The sequence below is a fragment of the Euleptes europaea genome, chromosome 1 (assembly GCF_029931775.1).
Source record: "Euleptes europaea isolate rEulEur1 chromosome 1, rEulEur1.hap1, whole genome shotgun sequence".
Lineage (NCBI taxonomy): Eukaryota > Metazoa > Chordata > Lepidosauria > Squamata > Sphaerodactylidae > Euleptes > Euleptes europaea.
In genome coordinates this window covers 182,075,269-182,102,653 of record NC_079312.1, presented here as the reverse complement: position 1 = coordinate 182,102,653, position 27,385 = coordinate 182,075,269, and the positions used below count along the sequence as shown (strand labels likewise).

Below are 27,385 nucleotides of genomic sequence, written 5' to 3'. Positions count from 1 at the left end.
AAAGGGGGATAATATAAATACTCAAAATTCTTTATCCTTGCCACTTTGGGCTTTCCCCCCCCCCCCCATGCAAAGCCTGGCATGCTAGGAAGGCCCGGGGGGGTGACTTTTGTGGGCTTCCATGCTTTGTCTTGGTTGCCAGGGTGTCCAGAGAGTCCTCGGTCTTACAGCGCTGCCAAGGACTTCTGTCTTTTGATTTTCCCAGGCGGCGTGATCCCCAGGAACATGGAACCGGCCAGCGAGAAACTACGGAAGGAGCTGGAGGAGGAGTTGAAACTCAGCACGGACCAGCTGCGCAGCCATGCCTGGTACCACGGCTGTCTGCCACGGAAGGTACTAGCCCGTGGCTGATGCGAGAACAGGGAGGCGGCCGGCCCTTTCCTTGGGCCGTTTCTGCCCTGTGGTGGGAGTCTGTTAGAAGCACCCCGAACCTGCTCCAAATGGGTGGCTCTGCATTAGCCAGGATAGCCTCTTTGGGCTGGGGGATACTTGCCCCACTGCCCTTTTCAGAGCTGGGAAAGCAAAATGCACCTCTCTCCCTTCCCTGCTTGTTTTTTCCAAAGTCTCTAGCCCAGCGGACACGTTTCAGTGCAGAAAGGTCACAGGTTCAATCCCCAGCATCTCCAGTTAAAGGGACTAGCCGAGTAGATGATGTGAACGACCTCTGCCTGAGACCCTGGAGAGCCATGGAGTGGGGCCGTGGCTAAGTGACATGCAGAATGTTCCAGGTTCAATCCCCGGCATCTCCAGTTAAAGGGACCAGGCAAGTAGGTGATGTGAAAAACCTTACCCTGAGACCCTGGAGAGCCGCTGTCGATCTGAGTAGACAATACGGACTTTGATGCACTAAGGGTCTGATTCAGTAGAAGGCAACTTCAGGTGTTCATGTGTTTATGTGTTTACGTGTGTTGATATCTTTGGGGAGGGGCTGTGGCTCAGTGGTAGTGTGTCTGCTTGGCATGCAGAAAGTCCCAGGTTCAATCCCTGGCATCTCCAGTTAAAGGGACTAGGCAGGTAGGTGATGGGAAAGACCCCTGCCTGAAACCCTGGAGAGCCGCTGCCGGTCTGAGTAGACAATACTGACTTTATGGACCAAGGGTCTGATTCAGTAGAAGGCAGCTTCATGTGTTCCTGGGGGCTGGATGGTGAAAAACACATGGGTGAATTTGTGCCTCGGAACTGCCATAAGCATCTGATCTGTGCACATTTTGGGTAGACACCGAGTCTTGTGTGACCAAGCTGGCTTCCTAGACTGGACCCAGTATCTTGGGCAAGTAGCCAAGCAAATCTCTCCTGTCCCTTGCTCCCATCTCCATGGTGTATCCACGTATGTGGAACCGAGTGAGTTAGGAAAGTAGGTGGGGGGGATAACTCTGGGACACCTGTGAAGGTAGAGAGTGAGAGGGAAGAGCTTCAGGAAGTGACTCAGCAGAGAAGCAAAGAGAAAGAGTGAGAGTGAGTGAATGAGTGTGTTGAGGGGAAGGGCTGTGGCTCAGTGGAAGAGACCCTGTTTTGCATGCAGAAGGTCCCTGGTTCAATTCCCGGCATCTCCAGTTAAAGGGACCAGGCAAGTAGGTGATGTGAAAGACCTCAGCCTGAGACCCTGGAGAGCCGCTGCTGGTCTGAGTAGACAATACTGACTGTGATGGAGCAAGGGTCTGATATAAGTCTTTAGGGAGAGGCCATGGCTCAGTAGTAGAGCATCTGCTTGATATGCAGAAGGTCCCAGGTTCAATCCCTGGCAGCATCTCCAGTTAAAGGGACTAGGCAAGTAGGTGATGTGAATGACCTCTGCCTGAGACCCTGGAGAGCCGCTGCCAGTCCCGATTAGACAATACTGACCTTGATGGACTAAGGGTCTGATTCAGTGTAAGGCAGATTCATGTGTGTTTCAAGCTGATTTGTTAATGAAGCCTTTTTCATGATATTCCTTCCTGACTCTGAATTAATTACTAACCCACTTGAAGTGAGCAGGAACTGACGGCTGAGGCTTTAACGCTCGGTTAGAGAGCGGACATGCTCCAACCTGGACTTAGACCCTCCCTGCGCTTGTTTTCAGAAATCAAAGAACAAGTTTGAACAGAGAAGACTGAAGTGAGAATATGAGAGAATAATCAAGTACAGTTTAACTGAGGGAAATGGGGTACAGGCCGAGTAATATTCAAAGATGTTACAGAGACAAGAGTCACTGGAGAAGACAATCATGCTAGGAAAAGTAGTAGGCAGTAGGAAAAGAGGAAGACCCAACATAAGATGGAATGACTCAATCAAGAAAGCCACGGCCCTCTGTGTGCAAGACCTGAGCAAGGCTGTTAACAAGAGAATGTTTTGGAGGACATTGATTCATAGGGTCACCGTGAGTCGGAAGTGACTTGATAGCACGTAACACACACAAAGCCCAAACATAGAGAAGTCCCCAAATATATGTAGCTAAAATCACTTGCGGGGGGTGGGAGAGATGCCTATGAAATAATTCCTTTGTTTTGGAATGAGTGGAATGCTTTTATATAAGAACATAAGAAAAGCCCTGCTGGATCAGACCGAGGCCCATCAAGCCCAGCAGTCTGTTCACACAGGGGCCAACCAGGTGTCTCTAGGAAGCCCACAAACAAGACGGCTGCAGCAGCAGCAGCATCCTGCCTGTGTTCCACAGCACCAAATATAATAGGCATAAGAACATAAGAAACGCCCTACTGGATCAGACCAAGGTCCATCAAGTCCAGCAATGGTCAACCAGGTGCCTCTAGGAAGCCCACAAACAAGACGACTGCAGCAGCATTATCCTGCCTGTATTTCACAGCACCTCATATAATAGGCATGTTTCTCTGATCCTGGAGAGGTGTGCATCATGACCAGTATCCATTTTACCTAGTAGCCATGGATAGCCCTCTCCTCCATGAACATGTCCACTCCCCACTTAAAGCCTTCCAAGTTGGCAGCCATCACCACATCCTGGGGCAGGGAGTTCCACAATTTAACTATGTGTTGCGTGAAGAAATACTTCCTTTTATCACTTTTGAATTTCTCTCTCCAGCTTCAGCAGGTGACCCCGCGTTCTCGTATCATGAGAGAGGGAGAAAAGCTTCTCCCTGTCCACTCTCTTCATATCATGCTTAATTTTATAGACCTCTATCATCTCCCCTCAACAGCTTTCTTTCCAAGCTAAATGCTTTTAAAAACAAGGTTTTACTCATTCAAAATATGTAAGAATTAATGTAAGACCGTTTCAATAACAGGCAATTCCTCGGTATAGGGCACAGACACATAGACAACTCTTCTTGCTCTCTTCCCTTCCCACTCTCCTGAAATTTTAGGAGGCGGAGTCCCTGCTGCAGGAGGATGGAGACTTCCTGATCCGCGACTCGCGGTCCAGCACGGGAGACTACGTTCTCTCCTGCTTCTGGGGCGGCCAGGCCCTGCACTTCAAGATAATCCGGGTTGTCCTCCGTCCCCGGAAGGGGTATTCCCGCACCCTCTTCCAGTTTGAGCAGGAGCAGTTCGACAACGTGCCAGCCTTGGTCCGCTTCTACGTGGGCAACCGGAAGGCCATCTCGGACACCTCGACGGCTGTGGTGTCCCGGCCTGTCAACAGGAACGTGCCTCTCCATTGGTTGGAGGAACGCTATGGGGACACCGGCCAGCTCCCTGGACCGGTCAAGAAGGATGGAGCGCCTGCCCGATGGTCCAGTTTCCGCACAGCTACAGCCGGAGAGGAAATGGTGGAGGTGAACGTGCTCCGGTAAGGAAACCGCTGTGGCTCAGAGGTAGAGCATCTGCTTGGCATGCAGAAGGTCCCAGGTTCAATCTCCAGTGGCATCTCCAGTTAAAGGGAGTAGGCAGGTAGGTGATGGGAAAGACCGCTGCCTCAGACCCTGGAAAGCCGCTGCCGGTCTGAGTAGACAATACTGAATTTGATGGACCCAGGGGGGACTGATTCAGTAAAAGGGCAGCTTCATGTGTTCATGAAAGTATAGGAGGTGTTGGGGAAAGGGCTTGTGGAAGTTGACAGTGAGGAAGTGGTGTGGCCTGAAGGCAAGAACCGTTGAGGGAAGCAAGACCTGCATCTGAGTAACTGGTCAACACGTTGTATCTTGGCCTCAGTCCCCCATTTGTAAAGTGGGAATGATGTGAGGTCAAATGGTGGAGAGGGGCTGCGGCTTAGCCATAGAGCATCTTGCATCGCACGCAGAAGGCTCCAGGTTCAACCCCTAGTTAAAAGGACCACATAGTAGGTGATGGGAAAGACCTTTCTCTGCCTGAGGCCCTGGAGAGCTGCTGCCAGTCTGAGTAGACAAGACTGACCTTGATGGACCAAGGGTTTACAGATGGTAGCCAGACTCAACTGTGTTCCTCGTTGTGGGATCTTGGGCCAGGCTGAGACCTACCATCCTCCTAGTTCTCCAGGGAGTTCTCTGGCTGAGCAGGTGGGAGTCATCTCCAGCTGGAGTTGGAGTGTTGTGGTGTGTTCCGTGTATAGCTGCTCTTCAAGGTGGTTCAGCTGGTTCAGCCGGTTTAATGGAACTCCAGTTCAATGCAACATCTGGATGATTGCCCAACAAACGTTGGTTTATTGGGGAATGCTGAACTAGGATTCTAAACCATGATTTTTCATAGCATAGTAATTATAGTTGGTGCTGATTTGTCCTTAGGGTTGCCAGCTTAGAGTTGGGAAATACCTGGAGATTTGGGGGGGAGAGCCTGAGGAGGGCGGGGTGTGGGGAGGGGACGGAGCTCAGCCGGTTATAATGCCATATCCACCTTCCAAAGCGGCCATTCTCTCCAGGTGATCTCTTATTCCCTGGAGACCAGTTGTAATCCCTGGAGCTCCTCCAGCCACCACCTGGCAACCCTATTTGTCCTGATTTGTGTCCAGGAACACCAGGAGAGTCAGTGTGGTGTAGTGGTTAAGAGCAGTGGTTTGGAGCGGTGGACTCTGATCTGGAGAACCGGGTTTGATTCCCCACTCCTCCACATGAGCAGTGGACTCTGGTCTGGTGAACTGGGTTGGTTTCCCCACTCCTACACACGAAGCCAGCTGGGTGACCTTAGGCTAGTCACAGCTCTCTTAGAGCTCTCTCAGCCCCACCTACCTCACAGGGTGTCTGTTATGGGGTGGGGAAGGTGATGGTAAGCCGGTTTGATTCTTCCTTAAGTGGTAGAGAAAGTTGGCATATAAAAACAACTCTTCTTCTGCCTGGGTGCCGAAACCCCCTTTGTTCAGTGGGGCTGCCCTTCTGTATCCAGAGATGCAAGTGGCTACCCACCCCCAGTCCTGCATTTCCTGTGGTCACAATCCTGCTGAACCTGAATACCTGGTCCAGAATAAATCATGTAAGAAAGAAAAGACCAGGAACAGAAAACCCACCCACGTTGCTTGTTTCCCTTTCATTTTGAGTCTAGGCGGTTTGAGAGGGTTCATCAGTTGTAATGCCTTGGGGTGGAATTCTTCCCTTGTGTGTCCAAATAACCCTGCCTTGGGCTGGGCTGCCTGCAGCTTCATCAGCACATGGGCAATGTGGACTTCAGGTTTTCGTAAAGGGAGGGGGGGTCTGGACCACTCGATCAAAGAGCTCTCATTTTCCCTCCCTCCCGGCAGGACAAAAGATCGACGAGGAAGTGACCCCAGTAGCCTCGACCAGCTGGACAGGAGGCCCTCGCTGCATTCCGCCCGTTCGGACAGCAATTTGCTGACCGGTGAGTGGGGGGGGGGGAAGGGGAGGTTCAAAACATGCTGCTTGGTACAGGGTGGGGGAGATTGTGCAGATTCCGGTTTCTCCTCGGTCTCCTTCTGGGAGCAAAACTAGTGCAGAATCTAATGCCTGACACGCCCCTGAAAATTCTTAGCTGCTTTGCAATGAAAGAATGGGTTTTATCCATGGTAGGCACCCTCTCCTCAGCTTGTTTTGGTTTTGGCTCAGTGTATTTCTTTCCCAGCAAGTATTTTGGAAAAGCTCCTCTGTTTCTGGCATGAAAGAATGACACACGTATAGATACAAGCAGGACTGGAGATCCCCATGTGGTTATATCCCAGTCAAAAGGTGGGAGGGGGGTTGCAAAGAAAAGTCTCTAAGTTGCTTCTGTACTTGAATTCAGCTCTTCTACAGCAGGCCAGCATAATAGCTACCCTCTGAAACTATCTTCATGGAAGGTTTGAGTCAAGTAGGATCTTCGAGATCAACCAGGTTCATAGAATAGAATCATAGAGTTGGAAGGGACCTCCAGGGTCATCTAGTCCAACTCCTTGCACAATGCAGGAATTTCAAACTACCTCCCCCACACACACCCAGAGACCCCTACTGCATGCCCAGAAGATGGCCAAGATGCCCCCTCTGTCATCATTTTCCTAAGGTCATAGAATCAGCATTGCTGACAGATGGCCATCTAGCCTCTGCTTAAAAACCTCCAGGGAAGGAGAGCTCACCACCTCCCGAGGAAGCCTGTTCCACCGAGGAACTACTCTGTCAGAAAGTTCTTCCTAATGTCCAGACGGAAACTCTTTTGATTTAATTTCAACCCGTTGGTTCTGGTCCGACCTTCTGGGGCAACAGAAAACAACAGGTTTTCGGGGTGAAAGCTTTCAGGAGCCATGATAACTGTGGACTCTCAAAAGCTCAGACCCTGAAAATCTTGTTGGTCTCTAAGGTGCTTCCTGGACTCGAACTGAGCTCCTCTACTGCAGACCAACACGGCTACCTTCTGAACCTCTCCTCAAATCAGCCTCTGTTCTTTCTCCCGTGCACAGGCGGCCCAGAACCTTCTTCCGGGGTCCAGGACCGTAGCCCGCTCCCCCCCTTGTCTCCTGTCTTTCGCACAGGCAGTGACCCTGTCCTGCGGCCGAACGCCCCGTCGTCTTACGCACAGGGGGGCCAGGCGCTGAGCGGCTCTGAGGGGCGGCTCCATTCCAAGGCCCCGCTCAAGCCCCCCCGGGCCCCTTCCGTGCTGGTGAGCGACTACTGCGAACTGGTCCCCAAGGCCCCCGAAGGCCCCCGGAGCCACGTGGAACGCCTGAGAGTGGAGGAGAGGTGGCGCGGTCGGGCTCACATCACGGAGACCTCCTTTGGGTTCCTGGACTCGGAAGGATCTTTTCCCTCGCCCTGCTCGGGGGACACGGAGGAGCTGGGATTTGAACGGCCCCTGCTGGAGACGGTCTCCTCCTTCCAGCCTCAGCTCTTCCGCTCGCTGCTCTTGCCTCCAGACAATAAGCCCTTGGATCCGAACGCCCTCAAGAGCCTCAAGACCATCTTTTCCCAGCACGACTGCCGAGCAACAGCCTTTCACATTCTGCAGGTGGACTGCCAGGTGAGGGCAACTTGTGGCTCATCGCTTTTCCTCCTCCTCCTCCTGCTGCTCCCCCTCCCTATAATGAGGCAAGTCCCATTTTACAGATGGGGGAACTGAGGCTGATGGCTTTTGCCTCTCCCAAGGGCTAACAGCTGAGCATAATTTGAACTCTGGAATGGTCTGGGCTGGACTACCAGGATGGAGAAAGCTTAAAGCTGTTGGGCCAGGAATTGGAGAAATGTTCCCTTCTCAAAGTGGGAGCTAAATCCAGGACCCTCAATTCTTAGCCCAAGAGTTCCTGGCTTTACAGAGCAGCATGGTGCATCCTTTTCTTTTGAAATCTAATAGAATTTGAATAACAACCATACCCTTTATGGCTAGATTGTCAAGCCTATTTTATTTCAAATTTTGTACAGCACCTGTACAGGTGCTTTACAAAAAAAATACACGGTGCTCTTTTTAGGGGTTTTGGTGAAATGATCTGTGGCCCACAAAAAACTTGTGCTGTAGTAAACTTGTTAGTCTTTAGGGTGTCCCCAAATTCTCCATGTTTTGTGCGACTAATATGGCTTCTGGAACTCACTTGTTATTCAACTGGATTGCATGCATGGCCTATTTAAGGTCAGAAGCCTCTGCAGAGGGCATCTGATACAGATGCTGCTTCTACTGTTTGGGGGGTAACCACCAATTTTAATTTTTTAATCTCTGTTTTTTCTGCAAACTTGATTCCATCCCCCTCAGGTTTGTGGAAAGATCTGTCTTGTCTGATCATGGCCTCAGTCTCTAGATTTAAGTGTCCACAGATGGGGCCATGTTGGGAATTAGATATATTGATATTTTTACCATTTGCTGGCCTTCAGTGATGGTCAGCAGTCTGCTCCACCCTAAGAGCACTCAATTGAATTTAAGCTGGAGTTAGGTTCAGGTGAAAGACTGTTGTATTGTAATTATATGTCGTTCAACATTACAAGAAATGTTGGCTACCTAAATTCTTTTATCTCCTAATGACTTGGGGCAGGTTCTAACATGGTGGGACTAAAATATGAGGATGTATGCAGAACCCAAACACACTTGGGTGATTTGGATTCTTGAGCGATCCAAGTGAGCGTCCATTCAGAACATAAATTGGCTTTGTGCTATCTTAAGGTTGGGAGCAATGGTAGCTTGGAGGCTTCCTAAAGTTTAAGTCCCCCACCCCCGCAGCCTGAAGTTGTTCTGGGGGGAGGCAGAGGACTCCGGAATAGGTTGGAGGGGAGTCAGGAGAAGTCTGCCAGGGGAAGGGGGAATCAACGAAAGTGGCCCTTTCTTGTGCATGTAGAAACTTTAGCTGAGATCTAGCCTGACATCTTAGCACTCCACAAGAGAAGCTTCCTCGTGGAGAAAGGTCATCTACCTCCTCCTCCTAGCATTTCCCTAAATGCCTCATCTTTTCCTCAGGCTGTCAGAATCACTGGTGTCTCCAAGGAGCAGCAGCAGGCCATGGGGGTCAGCTCAGGCCTGGAGCTGATAACGCTGCCTCAAGGGCATCAGCTGCGGAAGGACTTGCTGGAAAGGTACCAACTTCAGAGTCTTCTCTGTGCCTTGGCTGTCGAGCACTGGAACCGACACTGCAAAGCACGGTGGCCAGAGGGGTGGCATATTTTTCACAAATGGCACACCTCCTTCATATAGCCAAAGCAAAATCAGAACTTGGATAAAAAGCAGAAGGGGGATGACAGGCCAAGGGTAGATTCCTTTCCCCCTGTCCAGTTAAGACCAGAAGGAACAGCCAGCTCCCAAGCCATCCTTGGAAGTTGGGAGCCAGAGCCATTTGGAGGGGAATGGCAGAGGAGAAGCTCTGTCCACTCATTCCACAGCCTTTGCTTGGAAAAGAGAGGTAATTGAAAGCCACATACCTGGGCCCGTAACCCAAACTAATGCCAGAGGACTTCTTTGGAGGTTTTTAAGCAAGGCTAGATGGCCATCTGTCAGCATGGCTGATTCTGTGAACATAGGCTTTGATTATGCTTGCTTTTTCCGACTGTCAGAGGTCGCCTCACTCTCCCCTCTGTGTTTCTGTGCATGTTGCCCATGTTTTCTGGATTTGTGTTTAGCCAGCATCCAGAAAACGCAGGGAAAACCTGCGGAATCACACGGGGAGAGTGAGGCGACCTCTGACAGTCGGAAAATGCAAGCGTAATCAAAACAAAGCCCAGAAGTAGTTGGCGGGGTGACCGTGAGGAAACAGCCATGCATAAAAGGCCACTGGCTGCCTGCTGGGGATTTCTGACTTGCGCCCCGTGACACATCACCTTCTGGTGCCACATGGAGTTGTTGCTGCTGGAGCACAGACACATGGGGAGGAAAGGTGTTGGTGGTGATGTGTGGGGAGACAGAAAGAAAGCCTAGCATGGGTCACTGACTCTCCTAGAGCATTAAGAAGGGTGCAGATTCTCCCGTTTCTGGCAGAGTGCTTCCTCGCAGGGTCTGGAGGAAGGGGCTTTAGGCAGGAGCCGTGCTCAGGATTCTTCTGTGCTCTTTGCCCACCTTCAGGCACCACCTAATCGCCCTGGGCATTGCGGTGGACATCCTGGGCTGCACAGGGGCTGTGGCTGAGCGGGCAGCCACCTTGCACAAGATCATCCAGCTGGCGGAGGAACTCTGGCGGTCGGCAGGGGACCTCTTTGCTTTCTCTGCTGTGATGAAGGCCTTGCAGCTGCCTCAGGTAAGGGGTGGAGAGGGAGCAGAAGGCTGGGATGGTCTGAAGTGCATAGGGGAGGGGCCGTGGCTCAGTGGCAGAGCCTCTGCTTGCCACGCAGAAGGTCCCAGGTTCAATCCCCAGCATCTCCAGTTAAAAGAACCAGGCAAGTAGGTGCTGTGAAAGACCTCCGCCTGAGACCCTGGAAAGCCACTGCCAGTCTAAGTAGACAATACTGACCTTGCTGGACCAAGGGTTTGATTCAGTAGAAGGCAGCTTCTTGTGTCCATGTGTATCAGAGGGCCATATGGAAGAGGGAGGGGAGGGGGTCTTCTGGGCCCACCCACAACTTGTAGTCGGTTCACATGGCCTGGGAGGTGACTTACATTTGTTCCTCCTCCCCCAGATCGCACGGCTAGACCAAACATGGCGCCAGCTGCGGCAGAACCACACTCAGAGCGCCATCGCCTTTGAGAAGGAGCTCAAGCCCCTCATGGGGCGGCTGAACCGGGCAGAAGGTGAATCTGGGTTTGCTTTTTTGCACCTAGTGAGGTGGAGGGACTGGAAGCTGCGACATGCAGACCTTTGTGCCCATGTGGTGGCCCTTCATGGAACAACCGTTGACTTTGGATAGCTCTTTCCATGTGCTTATGGGGAGGGGCCGTGGCTCAGTGGAAGAGCCTCTGCTTGGCATGCACAAGATCCCAGGTTCAATCGCTGACATCTTGTTACAAAGGGCCAGACACCAAGTGATGTGAGAGACCTTTCTCTGCCTGAGACCCCGAAGAGCCGCTGCCAGTCTGAGTAGACAAGACTGGCCTAGATGGACTGATTAAGGGCTTTTCCGCATTCGCATTTTCCTCGCTTGTAAGTTCCTGTCTCTTTGGGGTGTTTTTTCCAGTTCCGCATGTGTTTTGCTCCACCTCGGGGTCGATTCAATATCACATAGGTTTATGTCTGGCTTATTAACCTGCAGATTTAACCTGCAGGTTTTTATGCCGGACATAAACCTGCCTGATATTGAATCGACCACTAGAGGGAGCAAAACACGTGCAGGACAGGAACCTCCCCCACTCCCCCCAAGAAACAGGAACATACAAGCCAAACAAATGAGAATGTGGAAAAGCCCTCAGCATAAGGCAGCTTCCTGTGTTTGGGGAGGGGCCATGGCTCAGTGGAAGAGCATCTGTTTGGCATGCAGATGGTCCCAGGTTCCATCCCTGTGAGCATCTCCAGTTGAAAGGATGGACTGATGATCTGAGTGAGTATAAGGCAACTTCATGTCTGCTTCAGCCATAGGTCCACCTAGGTAAGTGCTGCTGCCGTGCAGGTATGTTTGACGGCTTCCACAGTGCGAGCTGCAAACCTGGAAATGGCCCTTCTCAGGGAGGACTGATTGACCGGAGCTATTTGAGCTCCGCTCCATCAGTGATAGCGCCTTGCTGCGGCAATGAGGGAAGACGGGAGACAGTCCGTGGTACTCTGCCGATGAGTTTCTGTGCATTTCGTTGTGAAGCTGCTTTATCCTGTCAGTCCTTGATCCTCTTTCTAGAAGAAGATCCTTTCTGATGGGGGTGGTGGTGGCAGAAGTCTTTCTCAGCCCTGTGGCTTGCGATCTTAACCCTTTGGAGGTCTCCTCAGTCGAACCCCCAGGGTCCTTCTGCATGCCCAACGCGCCCTCTGCCTCGAAGCGGCTTTTTCATCACTCATAGACCTGTGACTGTCCTGTGTCTGTCCCCACAGGGAATGCGGTCCCCTCCCTGAAGGAGGTGGCCGTCCCTCACATCCTGCCCCTCCTCTGCCTGATGGAAGGAGAAGAGCGGCGGGGGGAGAGCGAGGAGAGCTGCGATGTCCTCTTGCGCATCCTGGCGGCTGCCCGCTTCGTAGCTACCAACGCTGGAGTCTTTCATGCCAACGCAGAGGCGAAGCTGCAAGGTAGGGTCACGAGAGATCCTTGGCTCTCCGAGTCTGAGCCAACCCCCACCCCTTCACCCCTGCTTGGCTTCTAAATTGATAATTTTGGTCCTTCAATTATAGATTTTGTGTTTTGATAAGTAGGATCCGGAAAACTATACTTGCAGCAGATTTTAAATGGTCTTAAATGGTTTTTTAAAAAGGTCACATTTTAAATTTATTCCCATAAACTAAGTTTTGTGCAGCTGGACTGATTTTTATTATTGTTTGCAGTGCTGGTCAATGACCGTAATAAAGATGATTGATCGTTGGTTCTTGTAGGTTATCCGGGCTGTGTACCGTGGTCTTGGTATTTTCTTTCCTAGGAAAGAAAATACCAAGACCACGGTTACACAGCCCGGATAACCTACAAGAACCAATGAACTCTGACCGTGAAAGCCTTCGACAATGATTGATCGTGTTTGGTATCTAGCTTAGGCCCAAGCTAGACGTGCCGGTTTTTACAGAGTCCAGGTTCCCAAATAGCTCCGGGGGGTGGGGGGAGGTTAGATCCTTTTTGTTGTGTTCCAGGTGGACGTGGAGCAACAAAAATGGGGGAAGGACTCCTCCCACGCTGCTGTTTTGGCATAGGCAAATGGTTCGGGGGGTGGGTGGGCGCAGGAGCCCTTTCTCCCCCCGTGGTGCTGTTCTGAGTTCGCTTGGGGTCCCCTTTTACTTTTTAAGGCGCCTTTCCTCACAGGTGCATAAATATTCTACATAACTTTGGACTAAACAGAGAATCCATATATAGGCCATCCTTCCGGCGTGGCAAGCTGGCACCTCCAGCGGGCACTTTCAGGGCATCGTTGAGGCCTCACAGTTCTTTGAGCGGGCTGCACCATGGCCCCCCTGAACACGCACTCTGCCACTGCACCCAGCCCACCCCGATCTCCCCCATGCTCACGCCTTTGGTATCGGTCTTGTCCCCCCTCCAGGATTCGAAGCCTCCCCCGAGCTCCTGGAAGCATTTCGAACGGAGTTTGCCCTTCTGTTATTCTGGGGTAGCAAAGGAGCCGAAGCAGACCGGACTGAACGGCACCGGAAATTCGACAGGATCCTGACCGTCCTTTCCCAGAAACTAGAGTGAACCACGAGGCTGGGGCAGCATCGGTCTTGTCCATCTCCCACCACGCTGGGAATGAAAGCAACCTTGCTGGAATGGTGACGAGTCCAGGAAGAATCCCCGGGAACCCCTTCTGGGGCTGCTGCGTCCGTCAGCTGTAGTGAGCTTCGGAGCCTGGATGGAGAGCAGCATTTGGAGTTGTGACGTTCACCAGCCGAACAACTGTGTGTCCCAGAAGCCCGCCTTTCCCTGCCTCTATAGCAGGGCCTGTTCCTCTGGTTTTATGCGAGCAAGCGAATTCTCTTCTCCTCCTTGCGGTAAAGACAAGCAGGGTCCTACACCGAGAGGTTGCTGTGAGGCCCAGCTGGCAGGCAGAAGTTAGAACAGAAGGAAAGCCCTGCTGGATCAGACCCAGGAGGCCCATCAAGTCCAGCAGTCTGTGCACACAGCGGCCAACCAGGTGCCTCTAGGAAGCCCACAAGCAAGACGACTGCAGCAGCATTTGTCCTGCCTGTGTTCTACAGCACCTCATACAATAGGCATGCTCCTCTGATCCTGGAGAGAATAGGTATGCATCATGAGTAGTATCAAATTGGACTAGTAGCCATGGATAGCCCTATCCTCCATGAACATGTCCACTCCCCGCAAGCAGCATAGCCGCTGATGGGGGAGGACGCAGGCCCCTTCTGCCCACCCTTATTGTTAAAGGCATCTGGGTATCCTCCTCCCCCTTTAATTCTACAGTGGGCAGCCGTAATAAAGGGGGAGCAGAGGCTTCGGGGGCTTCGGGCCTTAGCTCTCCCGCAGACGGGGACTGTCCCTCTGCTTCCTCGCCTGGCCCTTTTCCTCGGCTGCAATTAGTCTGAATTGCAGCGGCATTTCCAAGATGGCAGGTGGAGGACAGAGAAGCAGGCGGGGACCTTCAGAACAAAAGGAGGCACTCCAGGGCTGGATATGAGGAAGCAGGGTTGTTCAGTGGACCAGAGGATACCCCCCTGTCCCCAATTATCTCAGGCTGTGTGTGGTGTTTTGGTTTTGGTTTCTGGATGGAGAGAGCAAGATACTTTTAGTGTCCAAAACTCTCAAGCTAAGAGCATTTATATATATATTTAAAAACCCGCCCCAGCGGGGAGGCTAGAGGGACAAACAAACAGAAACTCCCGGACTGCACAGTCAACCCACCAGCTCCATTTTATCTGATATTTACAGGGTGTGTAAAAAGGCACCAGGCTGACCTGGAAATACATTCCAGTCAACAGAGAGAGAAAGTGGCTCAGGACCCTCCTTTTCCTTCCCGCACTGGGGAAGAGTGGGGGCCCCACAGGTATGCACAGGTTACACCAGTCAATAAGCTAAACCGAGCAGTAAAATAAATGGGTCACTGTATAAAAAGGCTAATACATTAGTATTTTTTTTAAAGACACCACACAAAATACAGAGGTTGAGGGGGGGGGGGAGAAGGGAAGGAATTGGTGGGGGGGCACAGTATGCCAGGCGTCCCTGGCCGCAAAGGCCACCAGGAAAGGAACTCAATATAGCAGGCACTTTCAAAATGGCGGAGGGGGCCAGGTCATTGAGTCCAGGCCGAGTAAAGTGCATTTAAAGGAAAGAGAATCCAGATGTCCGCGAGGAGCCAGTCTTGGCGTGGAGGCTGCCCTTCCCGCAGAGATCCTCACAGGCGGGGATCACCACGCCCTATGGACGGTACCGAGGGCGGATGGCCGGCCTCCCCAATCACGCGACCGTCCCCCCTGCCCGGTTCTACAGACGCCCATCCTCACATGGAGAGGCAGGGCCCCTTCCAAGAGGAGAGCCAGAGGCAGGCGTAGCAGCAATAGCAGGGGTGTGAGGCCCAGGCCTGTTCTCAGAGGCACAATGCAAAGATGCACTTTGGGTTATGGGCCCAGTGTACCAAATGCAGCATCGAGAAGGAGGGAGGTAGCGCTGCTGCCGTCAGCCTGTGCCTTCCCGGCAGGAAGGAAGGGCTTTTTGTGGGAGTCTCTCCGCCACCGGCTGATCCCACCACGCTAGAGATAGCAAAGGAGGGGCGGCCCTGTTTTTATTTGCATGACTGTTTCTAATGGCCACGGAGTTATGGGGTTGAGCTCTTCACTCCCGGCTGGAGAACTGGTCTCCGGGACTATAACAGGGCTTTTCTTGCGTCAAAAGCAGGTGCGAGAAAAAGAATGACTAGTTGGGTGAAGAGCAGAAGGAAGCCCCACTCCCATCCAAGATCTTTTTTGTCTTTTTTAGAGGAAGACGATTATCTCACCCCCCTGCTCTCTGCAGTGGTAATTTGGCAGGGCTCTCCTTCTCTTACGTTTCCCCACACGCAGCAGCAGATACTGAGCCAGTTGAAACCCGGCAACCCCCCGCCCCCAAGGCTGGTTTGCAAGGTCCAAGCCGCAGCATCTGTGATTCCACTCGCTCCTCTTCCCCCTGCTCAGTTTAGGCTGACCCGCAGGTAGGAGGTGGGGACGTAGCCCTCGCCCCCTTTGCTCCGCCGGACGCGGGTCCACCCGTCCCCCTTGTCCTCCTCCATCAAACTGAGCTCTTCGCCCTCCTGCATGGAGATGGTGCCCTCGCTGGAACCTGGTGTGGGGAAAAAAGGAGACGGAAAGCTGTGTCATCCGCTTTAAGTCTTGGGGAGAAAGAAAGGCGAGCTCTAAATAAAGCGAGTCGGGTGTGCCAAAGGGGTGGGGGGCAAAAGACAGAACAGTTCACAACCACCTGATGGTACAAAACCGCCAGAGGGGAGGAGGAAGTTTTTTCACAGCTCAATGTGTCAGCAGCCCAGAACAGATTAAAATCTAAAGTGGCAACAGCCATTTAAGGACCTAAGGAAAGCCCTGCTGGATCAGACCCAGGCCATCAAGTCCAGCAGTCTGTTCACACAGGGGCCAAGCAGGTGCCTCTAGGAAGCCCACAAGCAAGACGACTGCAGCAGCACCATCCTGCCTGTGTTCCACAGCACCTCATACAATAGGCATGCTCCTCTGATCCTGGAGAGAACAGGGATGATCATGACTAGTATCCATTTTAACTAGTAGCCATGGATAGCCCTCTCCTCCATGAACGTGTCCACTCCCCTATTAAAGCCTTCAAAGTTGGCAGCAGTCACCACATCCTGGGGAAGGGAGTTCCACAATTTAACTAGGCGTTGTGTGAAGAAATACTTCCTTTTATCTGTTTTGAATCTGTCACTCTCGAGCTTCAACAGATGACCCCGCGTTCTGGTATGATGGGAGAGTGGAAAAAACCCTCCCAAGCCAGGGGTGCCAAAGAGGAAGGATCTGCCTCCCCATCACTATGGGAACTTTGCTGAGCAGGTACCTTCAAACTGGTACATGGCCACGCACGTGCCGACCGGAGAGGCCAAGTCCTCCTCAAAGTCCTCGTCGAATTCCGTGTATATGGGCTGGTTGAGGGTGTCCTGGCTCTCCTCAGGGAGGGGGGCGTCCGGGCTGCAACGGGGAAAGGGCAAGTGTTGTGGGAGCTGCGCCGGCAGGCTGAAAACCATCCCAAAGAGACCTTTCCCCAGACAAAGGCTTCCCTCCGCTCTCGGAGCTCTCCTGGAAACTGACCCCTGAAGGAGACCAGAGCCGTTCCAGAAGGCGGCTTCGCAACTGCATCACACCTTGGGGGGGCCATTATAATTTGTTTTTATTCCAGAAGCTGCCAGGCTCCAATTTTAGCCTTCAGGGTTACTTACAACCATATTTTCTAATTGAATGAATGGTTTTATTTGCATTTAGCCATAGGCTATTACAAACATGTCAAGGATACCACAGATACATAATAAAGAAATACAAGGTTAGTAAAATTCTGGATTGATAATAACTATAAAAAAACTATGCCAAAATATACATAATAAAACTATGCTAAACTTGATGCATTCAGAGAAATAAGTAAAAATTGTGGTGGTGTCCCGATCGACCTAGCAACCATTAAAATCAACCCAAAGGTTCAGCTCTCTTAGCAACCATATTGGACCTTATTTTCTTTGCTGCCAGAGCATACAGGGAGGTCCTATAAAAAACAAACCCATCTGTGGCTTTTAACAAAAATACTAATTTCTCCATTCTGGAGGGCATTGATTTATAGGGTCGCCATGAGTCGGAAGCGACTTGATGGCACTTTACACACACACACATTTCTCAGCACTAGGACAAGTGTTTAGGCCAAAAACCAACCCAGCAAGAAATTTAGCCCTGGGATATTTTCTAATTATTGCTATCCCCAAAAATACTTGGGGCCATGGTGGCTGGGATTTGTCAAGCCCTGAACTCAGCTCAGGGGCCAACCAGCTCAGGGGCCAACCAGGTGCCTCCAGGAAGCCCACAAATGAGACGACTGCAGCAGCATTATCCAGCCTGTGTTCCTTGGCATCTCACATAATAGGCATGCTCCTCTGATACTGGAGAAAATAGCTATGCATCATGACTAGCATCCATTTGGACTAGTAGCCATGGATAGCCATAATAACTTAAGGAAAGCCCTGCTGGATCAGACCCAGGCCCATCAAGCCCAGCAGTCTGTTCACACTGTGGACAACCAGGTGCCTCCAGGAAGCCCACAAACATTCTATTATTCTAAGTATGAATCCCCTCTCTGCCAAGGAAGCTTGCTGGGTGACCTTGAGCCAGTCACTCACTCTCTGCCTAGCCTACCTCAAAGGGTTGTTGTGAGGATAAAATGAAGGAGAGGAGAACAACGCAAGCCACCTCAAGCCTCCCTTGTGGAGAAAGATGGGTGTAAATGAAGTAAATGAATGAATAAACAAACCTGCCATCAGAAGTGAATGTGCAGGGGCTTAGGTGGAGAATTCAGATATTCCTGAAATCACCGACGCGCATCAAAGCAGCCCACAAGGTCAGGTGTTGGATCTTTTCACCCACCCACTGGTGACCAAGAAGCAAGTGAGCAGTTGAAGACCTCCCCACACTGTGAGGGTCTCAGGTGCTTGTAAGCCCCCCTCTCCCATGATCTCCACACACAGGGACCTGCGAGGCTGCCAGAAGAGGACCTCGGCTCCTGCCCCTCCGCCATCGAACCTGCTCTCACCTTTCCTTCTCGTGTGTACAGTTGTTATTGTTCAGGGCGCTGGCGTGATCCAGGTGGCGGTTATACCGTGTGACCGTGTCCGGGCGGTTATTCAGCATCCTTCCCTCTGCGTCTGCCAGCCAAGCCTGCACGGACCCAGAAGATGGACACGGGTTAGGGTTTCGCTGCGTAGCGTTCGTTCAAGAGGGTGGGGTGGAGGAATGGGGAATTGAACCCGGTTCTCCAGATTAGAGTTCACCACTCTTAACCACTATGCCATGCTGGGCTCTCAAAGGGCCATCATTAAGAAGTGGCAGCAATTAGCAGGAGGGTGCTCTTGAGTGGGGAAAGGGCCAGCATCAGCAAGGCATAGTGGTTAGGAACGGCAGACTCTGATCTGGGGAACAGGGTTTGATTCCCCACTCCTCCACATGAGCGGCGGAGGCTGATCTGGAGAACCGGGATGGTTTCCCCACTCTTACACATGAAGCCTGTTGGGTGACCTTGGGCTAGTCACGGTTCTCTCATAACTCTCTCAGCCCCACCTGCCTCACAAGGTGCCTGTTGTGGGGAGAGGAAGGGAAGGAGATTATAAGCAGCTTTGAAACTCCTTTTGGTAGAAAAAAGCAGGGTATAAAAACCAACTCTTCTTCTACCCTGAGGTGGGGCAGCTGCCAGAGCCCACAGTGTCTGGCAGGGCCCCGGCCACAAAGCCCTCCAACCATACACTGCCAAGGAAGGATTACAGGGGTGTACAATGCTGGCGCTCCAGGCAGACGTAGTGGTGGCGTTCCCATCTGCACACCCCACCCAGCGCCCCTGGCAAAAGGACACACCATCAGTGCAAAGGCTCACCACGGGCTTGGGAAGGAAGGACACTCAGGAGGCTGGGGGTCAGCTGGAAGGGAAGCATGAACAGGGGCCTTGGCGGTGGCCAGAGGAGGAGAAGGGCCCCCACTCTCTGCCCAGGGCCCTCCTAAACCTGGGACTGGTCCTCAGTGGGAATGTAGTCCACCGCCAGCCACATCTGGGCATGAGTGCTGGGTGACTGTGCTGCTGCAAGGGAAGAGACATCTGGAAAGAGCCAGGCAGCTGGCCGCCCCCCGCCTTCTCTTACTTCATACTTCTGGATTTCGAGGTGGAGTCTCTCGATGTTGCCCAGGGTCTCCGAGATCTTCGGCTCCAAGCTGCTGGGGTCTCCCATCTGGGGTGTCTTTTGATAAACGTCCTTCATCTTATTTAAGGCATCCCTGAAAGAAGGGAGTCATAGAGTTAAAATGCCCTCTTTTTTTGCATTTCATCCAGCCAAACCACATGAATTCTCAAGCTGGAAAAGGCTGGCGGGGATCCGTCTCTACCTGCTGGCCAAGACGCTAAAAACTTGAATAAACAGGGTTGCCAACCTCCAGGTACTAGCTGGAGATCTCCTGCTTTTACAACTGATCTCCAGCTGATAGAAATCGGTTCACCTGGAGAAAATGGATGCCTTTGGTCATTGTCTCTAGGACATTGCTAGAGCCATACTTTAGGACAATAAGGCAGACAGGAGCGCTGCTCCGGTGGAGAATATTCTGTGATATGCGAGCACTGTTCCATACTAGCATAACTTATTGATAGGACCAGGACATGTCTGTCCCTGTCGAATTTTAACTGTGGATTCTGATAGGCCCACATTTTGAAACCTCAGTTTAAAAAGTGATGCCCAATTAATTTTGCCCCTTTCAAGTCCTATGAGGAAAGACCAAGTCCTATGAGGAAAGATTGAAGGAGATGGGTATGTTTAGCCTGAAGGCTGAGAGGGGAGATGATAACCATCTTCAAGTACTTGAAGGGCTGTCATAGAGATTATGGGGCCGAGTTGTTTTTTGTTGCTCCAGAAGATCGGACCAGAACCAACGGGTTGAAATTAAATCAAAAGAGTTTCCGTCTAGACATTAGGAAGAACGTTCTGACAGCGCGGTTCCTCAGTGGAACGAGGCTTCCTCGGGAGGTGGTGGGCTCTCCTTCCCTGGAGGTTTTTAAGCAGAGGCTAGATGGCCATCTGTCAGCAATGCTGATTCTGTGACCTCAGGCAGATCATGAGAGGGAGGGCATCTTGGCCATCTTCTGGGCATGGGGTAGGGGGTCGCTGGGTGTGTGTGTGGGGGGAGGTAGTTGTGAAATTCCTGCATTGTGCAGGGGGTTGGACTAGATGACCCTGGTGGTCCCTTCCAACTCTATGATTCTAAGTCTCTTTCTGGAAGCGGAACCACAGAGAGTGCTGGGTTGGCTTTCGGTCTTCCCACCTCTGATCCAGCTCCTTCTGCAACTCCCGGTTCCTTTCTTCGATCTTCTGCTGCAGTTTTTTCCTCCTCTGCTCTGGAGGCAGGTGGCTGAGGTCTTCCGTGATCACCGTCTGGCCCCAGAGAGAGAGAGAGAGAAACAGGCGTCAGCCTCCTGTGCCCCTCCAGCCCGTCCCACTGCGGCTTGCCTCAATGGCCCGAGAACATGTGTTTCGAAGGGCTAAAGGCCCACTTCAAGGGCACGGAGTTGCCCCGCTGGCCCAGAGCCTGGGTTGAATCAGGTGGGGAAGGAGATGTAGAAATGGGCCTGATGAAGCCCTTAGGAGCTTATAGTACTCTGGAGGTTCAATAGCAAACTTCAGCGTTAACTGTCTATTATGAAAGCAGCCCCCCCCCCCCCCAAAGACCACACTGGGGTTTCTGCATAATTGGGAGACTCACCAGGTGTGCAAAAATATTCGTTTGTAAGTTAAAGGAAAACTGCCTGATGAGAACTGAGCGCATTCAATGCCCCCCCCCCCCCAGAATGCTGAAAGCAGTTCAGGGGGAAGGGGGGACTAGAATCGAGTCCAGCAGCACCTTAGAGACCGACAAGATTTTCAGGGCATAAGCTTTCGAGTGTCACAGCTCCCTTTGACAGATCTCTGATTAAAGAAGAAGAGTTGGTTTTTATATGCCGACTTTCTCTACCACTTAAGAAAGACTCAAACCGGCTTACAATCACCTTCCCTTCCCCTCCCCACCACAGATGCCCTGTGAAGTAGGTGGGGCTGAGAGAGCTGTGACTAGCCCAAGGTCACCCAGCTGGCTTCATGTGGAGGAGTGGGGAATCCAACCCGGTTCTCCAGATCAGAGTCCTCCACTCCAAACCACCCCTCTTAACCACTACACCACACTAGCTGTGACTCTTAAAAACCTATGCCTCGAAAATCTAAGGTTCTACTGGACTTGAATCCAGATCTTCTGTAGCAAACCAACACAGTTACCCTCTAAAACTATTGTGGGGTGGGTGTGTCTCCACAACCTAGACAGAGAAAATAGCCTCCTTATGCCCCTAAGAGCTTACAATAATCCTCCGAAGGAAGATAATTCTCATTGTTTATTCCTCCTCCCCTCTCCAAATGTGATTTCTTGTAGGACTCCAAGAATGCATATTTATAAATTTGAAAGGAATAGGTTTTTTCCAGGCACAAACATCATCATCCATCTTCTCAAAATCTCTTTCCTTGCTGGAAGACAATGGGAGCAGAATGCCAGGCATCGCAGAATTGTATAATAATAACGGAGGAGGAGGAGAAAGGGAACCTCCCCTGCGCCCCCCCGCCAAGCAACTTTTCGATGAGTATCCACACTGCCTTTTAGGACTGGGGTGCTTAGAACTTGATAGAATCATAGAGTTGGAAGGGACCACCAGGGTCATCTAGTCCAACCCGCTGCACAATGCAGGAAACTCACAACTACCTCTCCCCACACCCCCAGTGACCACAACTCTCCCCCCGCCATGAAGGATCCCACAATCAAAGCACTCCCGACAGATGGCCATCTAGCCTCTGCTTAAAGACCTCCAAAGATGGGGACTCCACCACCCTTCAAGGTAGCACATTCCACCGTTGAACAGCCCTCACCGTCAGAAAGTTCTTCCTAATGTTTTGGGGGAATCGCTTTTCTATTAGTTTCAATCCATTACTCTGTGTCCTAGTCTCTGGAGCAACAGAGAACAAGCTAGTTCCCTCATCAACATGACTTGTCTAAACACCCCCTGAATCTGTCCCACCTACCATGGCGATGTGGTCAAGGAGTGCTAGAATCATAGTTAGAAGGGACCGCCAGGGTCATCTAGTCCAACCCTTCTGCACAATGCAGGAAATTCACAACTACCTCCCCCCCACACATCCCCAGTGCCCCCTACTCCATGCCCAGAAGATGGCCAAGATGCCCTCCCCTCTCATCATCTGCCTAAGGTCATAGAATCAGCATTACTGACAGGTGGCCATCTAGCCTCTGCTTAAAAATCTCCAGGGAAGGAGAGCTCACCACCTCCTGAGGAAGCCTGTTCCACTGAGGAACCGCTCTAACTGTCAGAAAGTTCTTCCTAATATCTAGACGGAAACTCTTTTGATTTAATTTCAACCCGTTGGTTCTGGTCTGACCTTCTGGGGCAACAGAAAACAACTCGGCCCCATCCTCTGTATGACAGCCCTTCAAGTACTTATCGTATCCCCTCTCAGTCTTCTCCTCTTCAGGCTAAATAAAACCCAGCTCCTTCAACCTTTCTTCATAGGACTTGGTCTCCAGACTCCTCAACCATCCTTGTTGCCCTCCTCTGCCCAAAACTGAAAACAATACTCTAGGTGAGGTCTAACCAGAGCAGAGTAAAGCGATGCCATCACTTCGCATGATCTGGTCCTAATGCATTACATTTTATTCTGTCTTCTTTATACAGAGCCCAGAGCTAAATTTCTTACAGCACTTCTAAATGACCTAAATCTCTTTTCAGATTCAGAGAAGCTGCTCTTTTGCTGATCCAGTTGTCTCCTACAGAGTGTCTCTCTGCCTTAGCAGCCAGGAAAATTTGGGCTAAAGCTGTATTTAATCAGTGCATTCAATGCATTCAATGATTAGCTTTTTGGGGTCAGGCTGTTTTAACATATTTACGACTAGCAACAGAAAATGTCTAGTAACACCTTAAAGACTAACAAAAATTTATGGCAGGGTATGAGCCCTTCAGAAACGATGTTAGCCTTTAAGATGTTACTGGACTCTTGTTCTTTCCCTTGCTAGTGACAGACGAACACGGCTACCCATTGTGATTTATGACTAGGTTTTATACGACACAGTGTAAAGGCCTTTGGCCACAAACCATAAACTTTATCGTATTGTATCTGCAAGACATCCAGCTGCTGTTGAGGCTGGATGGGAAGAAATAGGGCAGATCCTGCCCCGGGACAAAATGCTCTTTCTGTACCCCTTCCAAGCCCATGACCCCGACCCTTCCCACAAAGGATGGATGGTAAGCATGGTCTGAATGACGAGGGTGGCGCTCAGCTCAATGCCCTGTGCCATCTTGGGCGACGTGTTTGGCGAGTGCCTTCCCACGGGGCATTTGCTCACAGGGGCATTTTCGAACAGCAGACAAAGGATGCCAACTTATCGAAGAAAAGGTGCCACTTACCCCCCGTCTGAGGCTGCGGAAGGACGTGATGCGGGGTTTGACTGTCTTATTGATCTCGTTCAAACAGTAAGACAGGGGGTCACGGGTGAATTTGGGGGACGGAGGTCCATTGTTGGCGGACGAGGAGGGGGGAGAAGACGAGGAGGAGGGGCAATTTAAGGGGGAGAGGGGAGGGGGCGGGAGCTAGCGACGGACAAGGGCCACAGACAAGAAACAAAAACATAACACACACAGAAAACGGAGAAAACTCTGTAAGAAAATAAAAAGGCACATACACAAAACCACCCCAAAACATGTGAAACAGGGAAACTACAGTACATTCCAGTTATATTGTACATGGTTATAGTGGAAGGCAGCAAGTGGGCCGAAGCGCCTTGTTAACCATTTGCCTGACGTTGCAACGGATGAACCTACTGACGGCTCACGCTGCCTCCCCCTCCCCACTAGGCAACACCAAACCCATGCGGCCAATATAAGAAGAATGCACTGTAATCCAAATCAAGATACACTGGGGGAGGGGACAGCGGGGGGGGGGGAGCAGCATGGAATGCACCTCGCCACCAGGCAGCGCAAGAGGAACGGAGGCATGCAAGAAGCAGAGCGGACTTTCCCAGGGGTGGGTGGGTAGGTGGGTGAAGGGGCCGATAGATGCAAGCAAGCGTCTCATTCCAACATGTCCTCTGACACTCCCCCACCCCACCCCCAAACTCTAATCCTAGGGCATGGAGGCTGGGGAAGGCTAAGATCTCCCAAAATCTCAGTGCCACGAACAGGGATGGGGGACAGTGTTAAAAGCGATACTAACAGCCACTTGAAAGGGCTGTCGTTCAGTGGCAGAGCCTCTGCTCGGCATGCAGAAGGTCCCAGGTTCAATCCCTGGTGTATCCAGTTAAAATGATAAGGAAGGGTGATGTGAATGGACGCTGGAGAGCCGCTGCCGGTCTGAGTATCCAATCCTGGGCCTGGTGGACCAAGGGCCCTGATTCAGCAGAAGGCAGCTCCGTGTGCCCATGTGGAAGGAGCTTTGGCCAAACTGGCTGCTCTGCACAAGAACCATTGAGTCCCCACTGGGAAAGCCAGTGTGGGGCAGTGGAGAAAAGTGGTGGTTTGGAGTGGTGGGGCTTTAACCTGGAGAAGCGGGTTGGTTTCCCCACTCCTCCACATGAAGCCAGCTGGGTGACCTTGGGCTGAAATTAAATCAAAAGAGTTTCCGTCTAGACATTAGGAAGAACTTTCTAACAGTCAGAGCGGTTCCTCACTGGAACGGGCTTCCTCGGGAGGTGGTGGGCTCTCCTTCCCTGAAGGTTTTTAAGCAAAGGTTAGATGGCCATCTGTCAGCAATGCTGATTCTGTGACCTTAGGCAGATGATGAGAGGGAGGGCACCTTGGCCATCTTCTGGGCATAGAGTAGGGGTCACTGGGGTGTGCGGGGGAGAGGTAGTTGTGAATTTCCTGCATTGTGCAGGGGGTTGGACTAGATGACCCTGGTGGACCCTTCCAACTCTATGATTCTATGGGCTAGTCACAGCTCTCTTAGAGCTCTCTCAGCCCCACCCACCTCACAGGGTGTCTGTTGAGGGGAGGGGAAGGTGTTTGTAAGCCGGTTTGATTCTCCCTTAAGTGGTAGAGAAAGTCAGCACATAAAAAACAGCCCTTCTTCTTCGTCCCTTCTCACTCGTCCTGCCTCAATTGAGCCTTCTGACTTCCTGCCATGTGTCCCCCCTCTGACCCCTCCCTTTAGAGTGCTCTCCCCAAAGCACAGAGTGGGGGTGGGGGCCGAAGGATTCACTAGTCCTGGGCTTGACCCCTGGCACCTCTGGGATTGCACAGGCAAGGAAGCAAATGAAAAGCAGCTCTCTGCTCCACCCCGTTACCAACAGCTCCTTATGCAAACCGGACATGGGATTGCAGCAGCTGCAGAACCACTCCCCAAAATCTTCTCCAGGGCTGCTGCCCTCAATGGGCTACAATTCTGAGGCCACGGGGGAGCCACGCGCAAAAGGCCGAGCTCCCTGGCCTACGGGGTTGCCAACCTCCAGGCAGGGCATGGAGCTCTCCCACAATTACAGCTGATGTCCAGACGACGGACATCAGTTCCCCTGGAGAAAATGGCCACTTTGGAAGGCAGACTCTGTCTATACCTCATTGAAGTCCCTCCCCTCCTCAAGCCCTGTCCTCCCCAGGTTTCACCCCCAAATCGCCAGGAATATCCCCACCTGGAGTTAGCAAAGTTAAGGAAGAAGGAGGAGGAGGAGGAGGAGGAGGGTTGGTTTTTATATACTGACTTTCTCTACCACTTAAGGAAGACTCAAACCGGCTTACAATCACCTTCCCCTCCCCACCACAGACACCCTGGCTTCATGTGGAGGAGTGGGGAATCAAACCCGGTTCTCCAGATCAGAGTCCACCGCTCCAAACCACTGCGCCTCGCTGGCTCTCTTAGGCCACTTAAGCATTCACATATAAGGGACAACTGTATGCCCACACAGACCAATGTAGGTGTTTTCCAGTGTTTCCATCCTTTGAGGTGCTACAGTGCAGGATTTGGTGACTTCATCCTTAACCTTCATTTTGCTGTTCCTCCACACAAACATGGCAAGGTTTTCCCCTCTCCACCCTAACCCCTTTTGACCTCACAACCCCAAGGGAAGACTAGATTAGGCGGCAAGAGCGTCACTGACTTAAGGCAGCTCCATGATCTTCATGGCAGAGAGAGGTTGACCCTCAATCTCCCCCCATTGTTAGGCCCACAACTCAGTGTTATGTGTAATATGAATCCGCCATGGGGACTTACAGACAGATGGCACTTGCAAGTTCCCTGTGGGGAGCCCACTTCTGCATTTCTGCAGGGGCCTGATTATGATGGGGGCTCGGGGAGGGGGCTTCAGCCTTCCTCCCCACACCATCTCCCCGCTCTGAAACAGCTCTGGGGGCATTGCTAGCAGAATTGAGTTCCCCCAGGGAATCTGCAGTTATCATCTGTCTGCAAGTCCCCGTGGTGCACTCATGTTACATGCAACATCAAGCTGGAGCATGTGTGCGCGCATGAGTGGGAGTGTTCTGGTTACTCTGATCTGGAGAACCGGGTTTGATTCCCCACTCCTCCACATGAGCGGCGGAGGCTAATCTGGTGAACCGGGTTGGTTTCCCCACTCCTCCACATGGAACCAGCTGGATGACCTTGAGCTAGTCACACTCTCTCAGCCCCACCTACCTCACAGGGCATCTGTTGTGGGGAGGGGAAGGGAAGGTGATTGTAAGCTGGTTTGAGTCTCCCTTAAGTGGTAGAGAAAGTCGGCATATAAAAACCAACTCTTCTTCTTCTTCTTCAAAACATGTTTATCTCAGAACTCTCACTCTAACCTCTTCCAAGGATTGCTGCAAGGACAGAGCAAGGATAGGGAGAAGAAAGGGCTCAGCATTCTCTTACTTCTTTCCACCACAACTGCAAATGTGGCTCTCCATGAGCCACAGAGTTAGTATTCCCGCTGTAAAGATTATGGGGGTAATATAACTGAACATGCTTTGAACAATACATATTAGCCATACAAATGCTAATATTTTACTGCTGCTACTACTAAATATGTTCTGAGCGGGCAGATGCTTGATAACGCCACACCGTTTTTTGGACTTTGAAAGCCAGCGTGGTGTAGTGGTTAAGAGCGGCGGACTCTCATCTGGTGTACTGGGCTCGATTTCCCCCTCCTCCACATGAAGCCAGCTGGGTGACCTTGAGCCAGTCACAGTTCTCTCCGATCTCACTCAGCCCCACCTACCACACAAGGTGTCTGTTGTGGGGAGAGGAAGGGAAGGAGATCGTAAGCCAGTTTGAGTCTCCTTAAAAGGTAGAGAAAATCAGCATATAAAAACCAACTCTTCTTCCTATTCTATCTCATTTCCTTTGCTGCATGACT

The 27,385-nt window shown here is 51.6% G+C and overlaps 2 protein-coding genes across 3 annotated transcripts in view; one reads left to right on the top strand and one right to left on the bottom strand.

The window, feature by feature from the left end:
- Nucleotides 1–225: 225 nt before the first annotated feature.
- SH2D3A (SH2 domain containing 3A) lies at nt 226–12,998 on the top strand. The gene is made up of 9 exons (XM_056856454.1): nt 226–333; nt 3,315–3,739; nt 5,597–5,694; nt 6,743–7,299; nt 8,719–8,834; nt 9,814–9,985; nt 10,365–10,476; nt 11,702–11,893; nt 12,847–12,998. Exons 1-9 carry the CDS (start codon nt 226–228, stop codon nt 12,996–12,998), a joined length of 1,932 nt encoding a protein of 643 aa, XP_056712432.1.
- Nucleotides 12,999–15,417: 2,419 nt separating this feature from the next.
- The window catches only part of TRIP10 (thyroid hormone receptor interactor 10), a 69,289-nt gene continuing 57,321 nt past the window's right edge, over nt 15,418–27,385 (bottom strand). The window contains exons 10-15 of one of the 2 annotated variants that reach the window (XM_056852364.1): nt 23,472–23,654; nt 20,303–20,412; nt 19,135–19,267; nt 18,039–18,163; nt 16,308–16,438; nt 15,418–15,566 (exon numbers count right to left, since the gene is read on the bottom strand). In XM_056852364.1, coding sequence (XP_056708342.1) covers nt 15,418–15,566; nt 16,308–16,438; nt 18,039–18,163; nt 19,135–19,267; nt 20,303–20,412; nt 23,472–23,654 — 831 coding nt within the window. The remainder of the gene's footprint in view (nt 15,567–16,307; nt 16,439–18,038; nt 18,164–19,134; nt 19,268–20,302; nt 20,413–23,471; nt 23,655–27,385) is intronic. The other variant, XM_056852372.1, reaches the window with a different exon arrangement.

What these genes read in the sequence shown, in the direction of transcription:
- SH2D3A (XM_056856454.1), top strand. Translation starts at nt 226, where the DNA reads ATGGAACCGGCCAGCGAGAAACTACGGAAGGAGCTGGAGGAGGAGTTG. An exon ending in TTCTGCAGGTGGACTGCCAG is followed by an intron (nt 7,300 to 8,718) that starts GTGAGGGCAACT and finishes TCTTTTCCTCAG; the next exon opens with GCTGTCAGAATCACTGGTGT. An exon ending in CGGAAGGACTTGCTGGAAAG is followed by an intron (nt 8,835 to 9,813) that starts GTACCAACTTCA and finishes GCCCACCTTCAG; the next exon opens with GCACCACCTAATCGCCCTGG.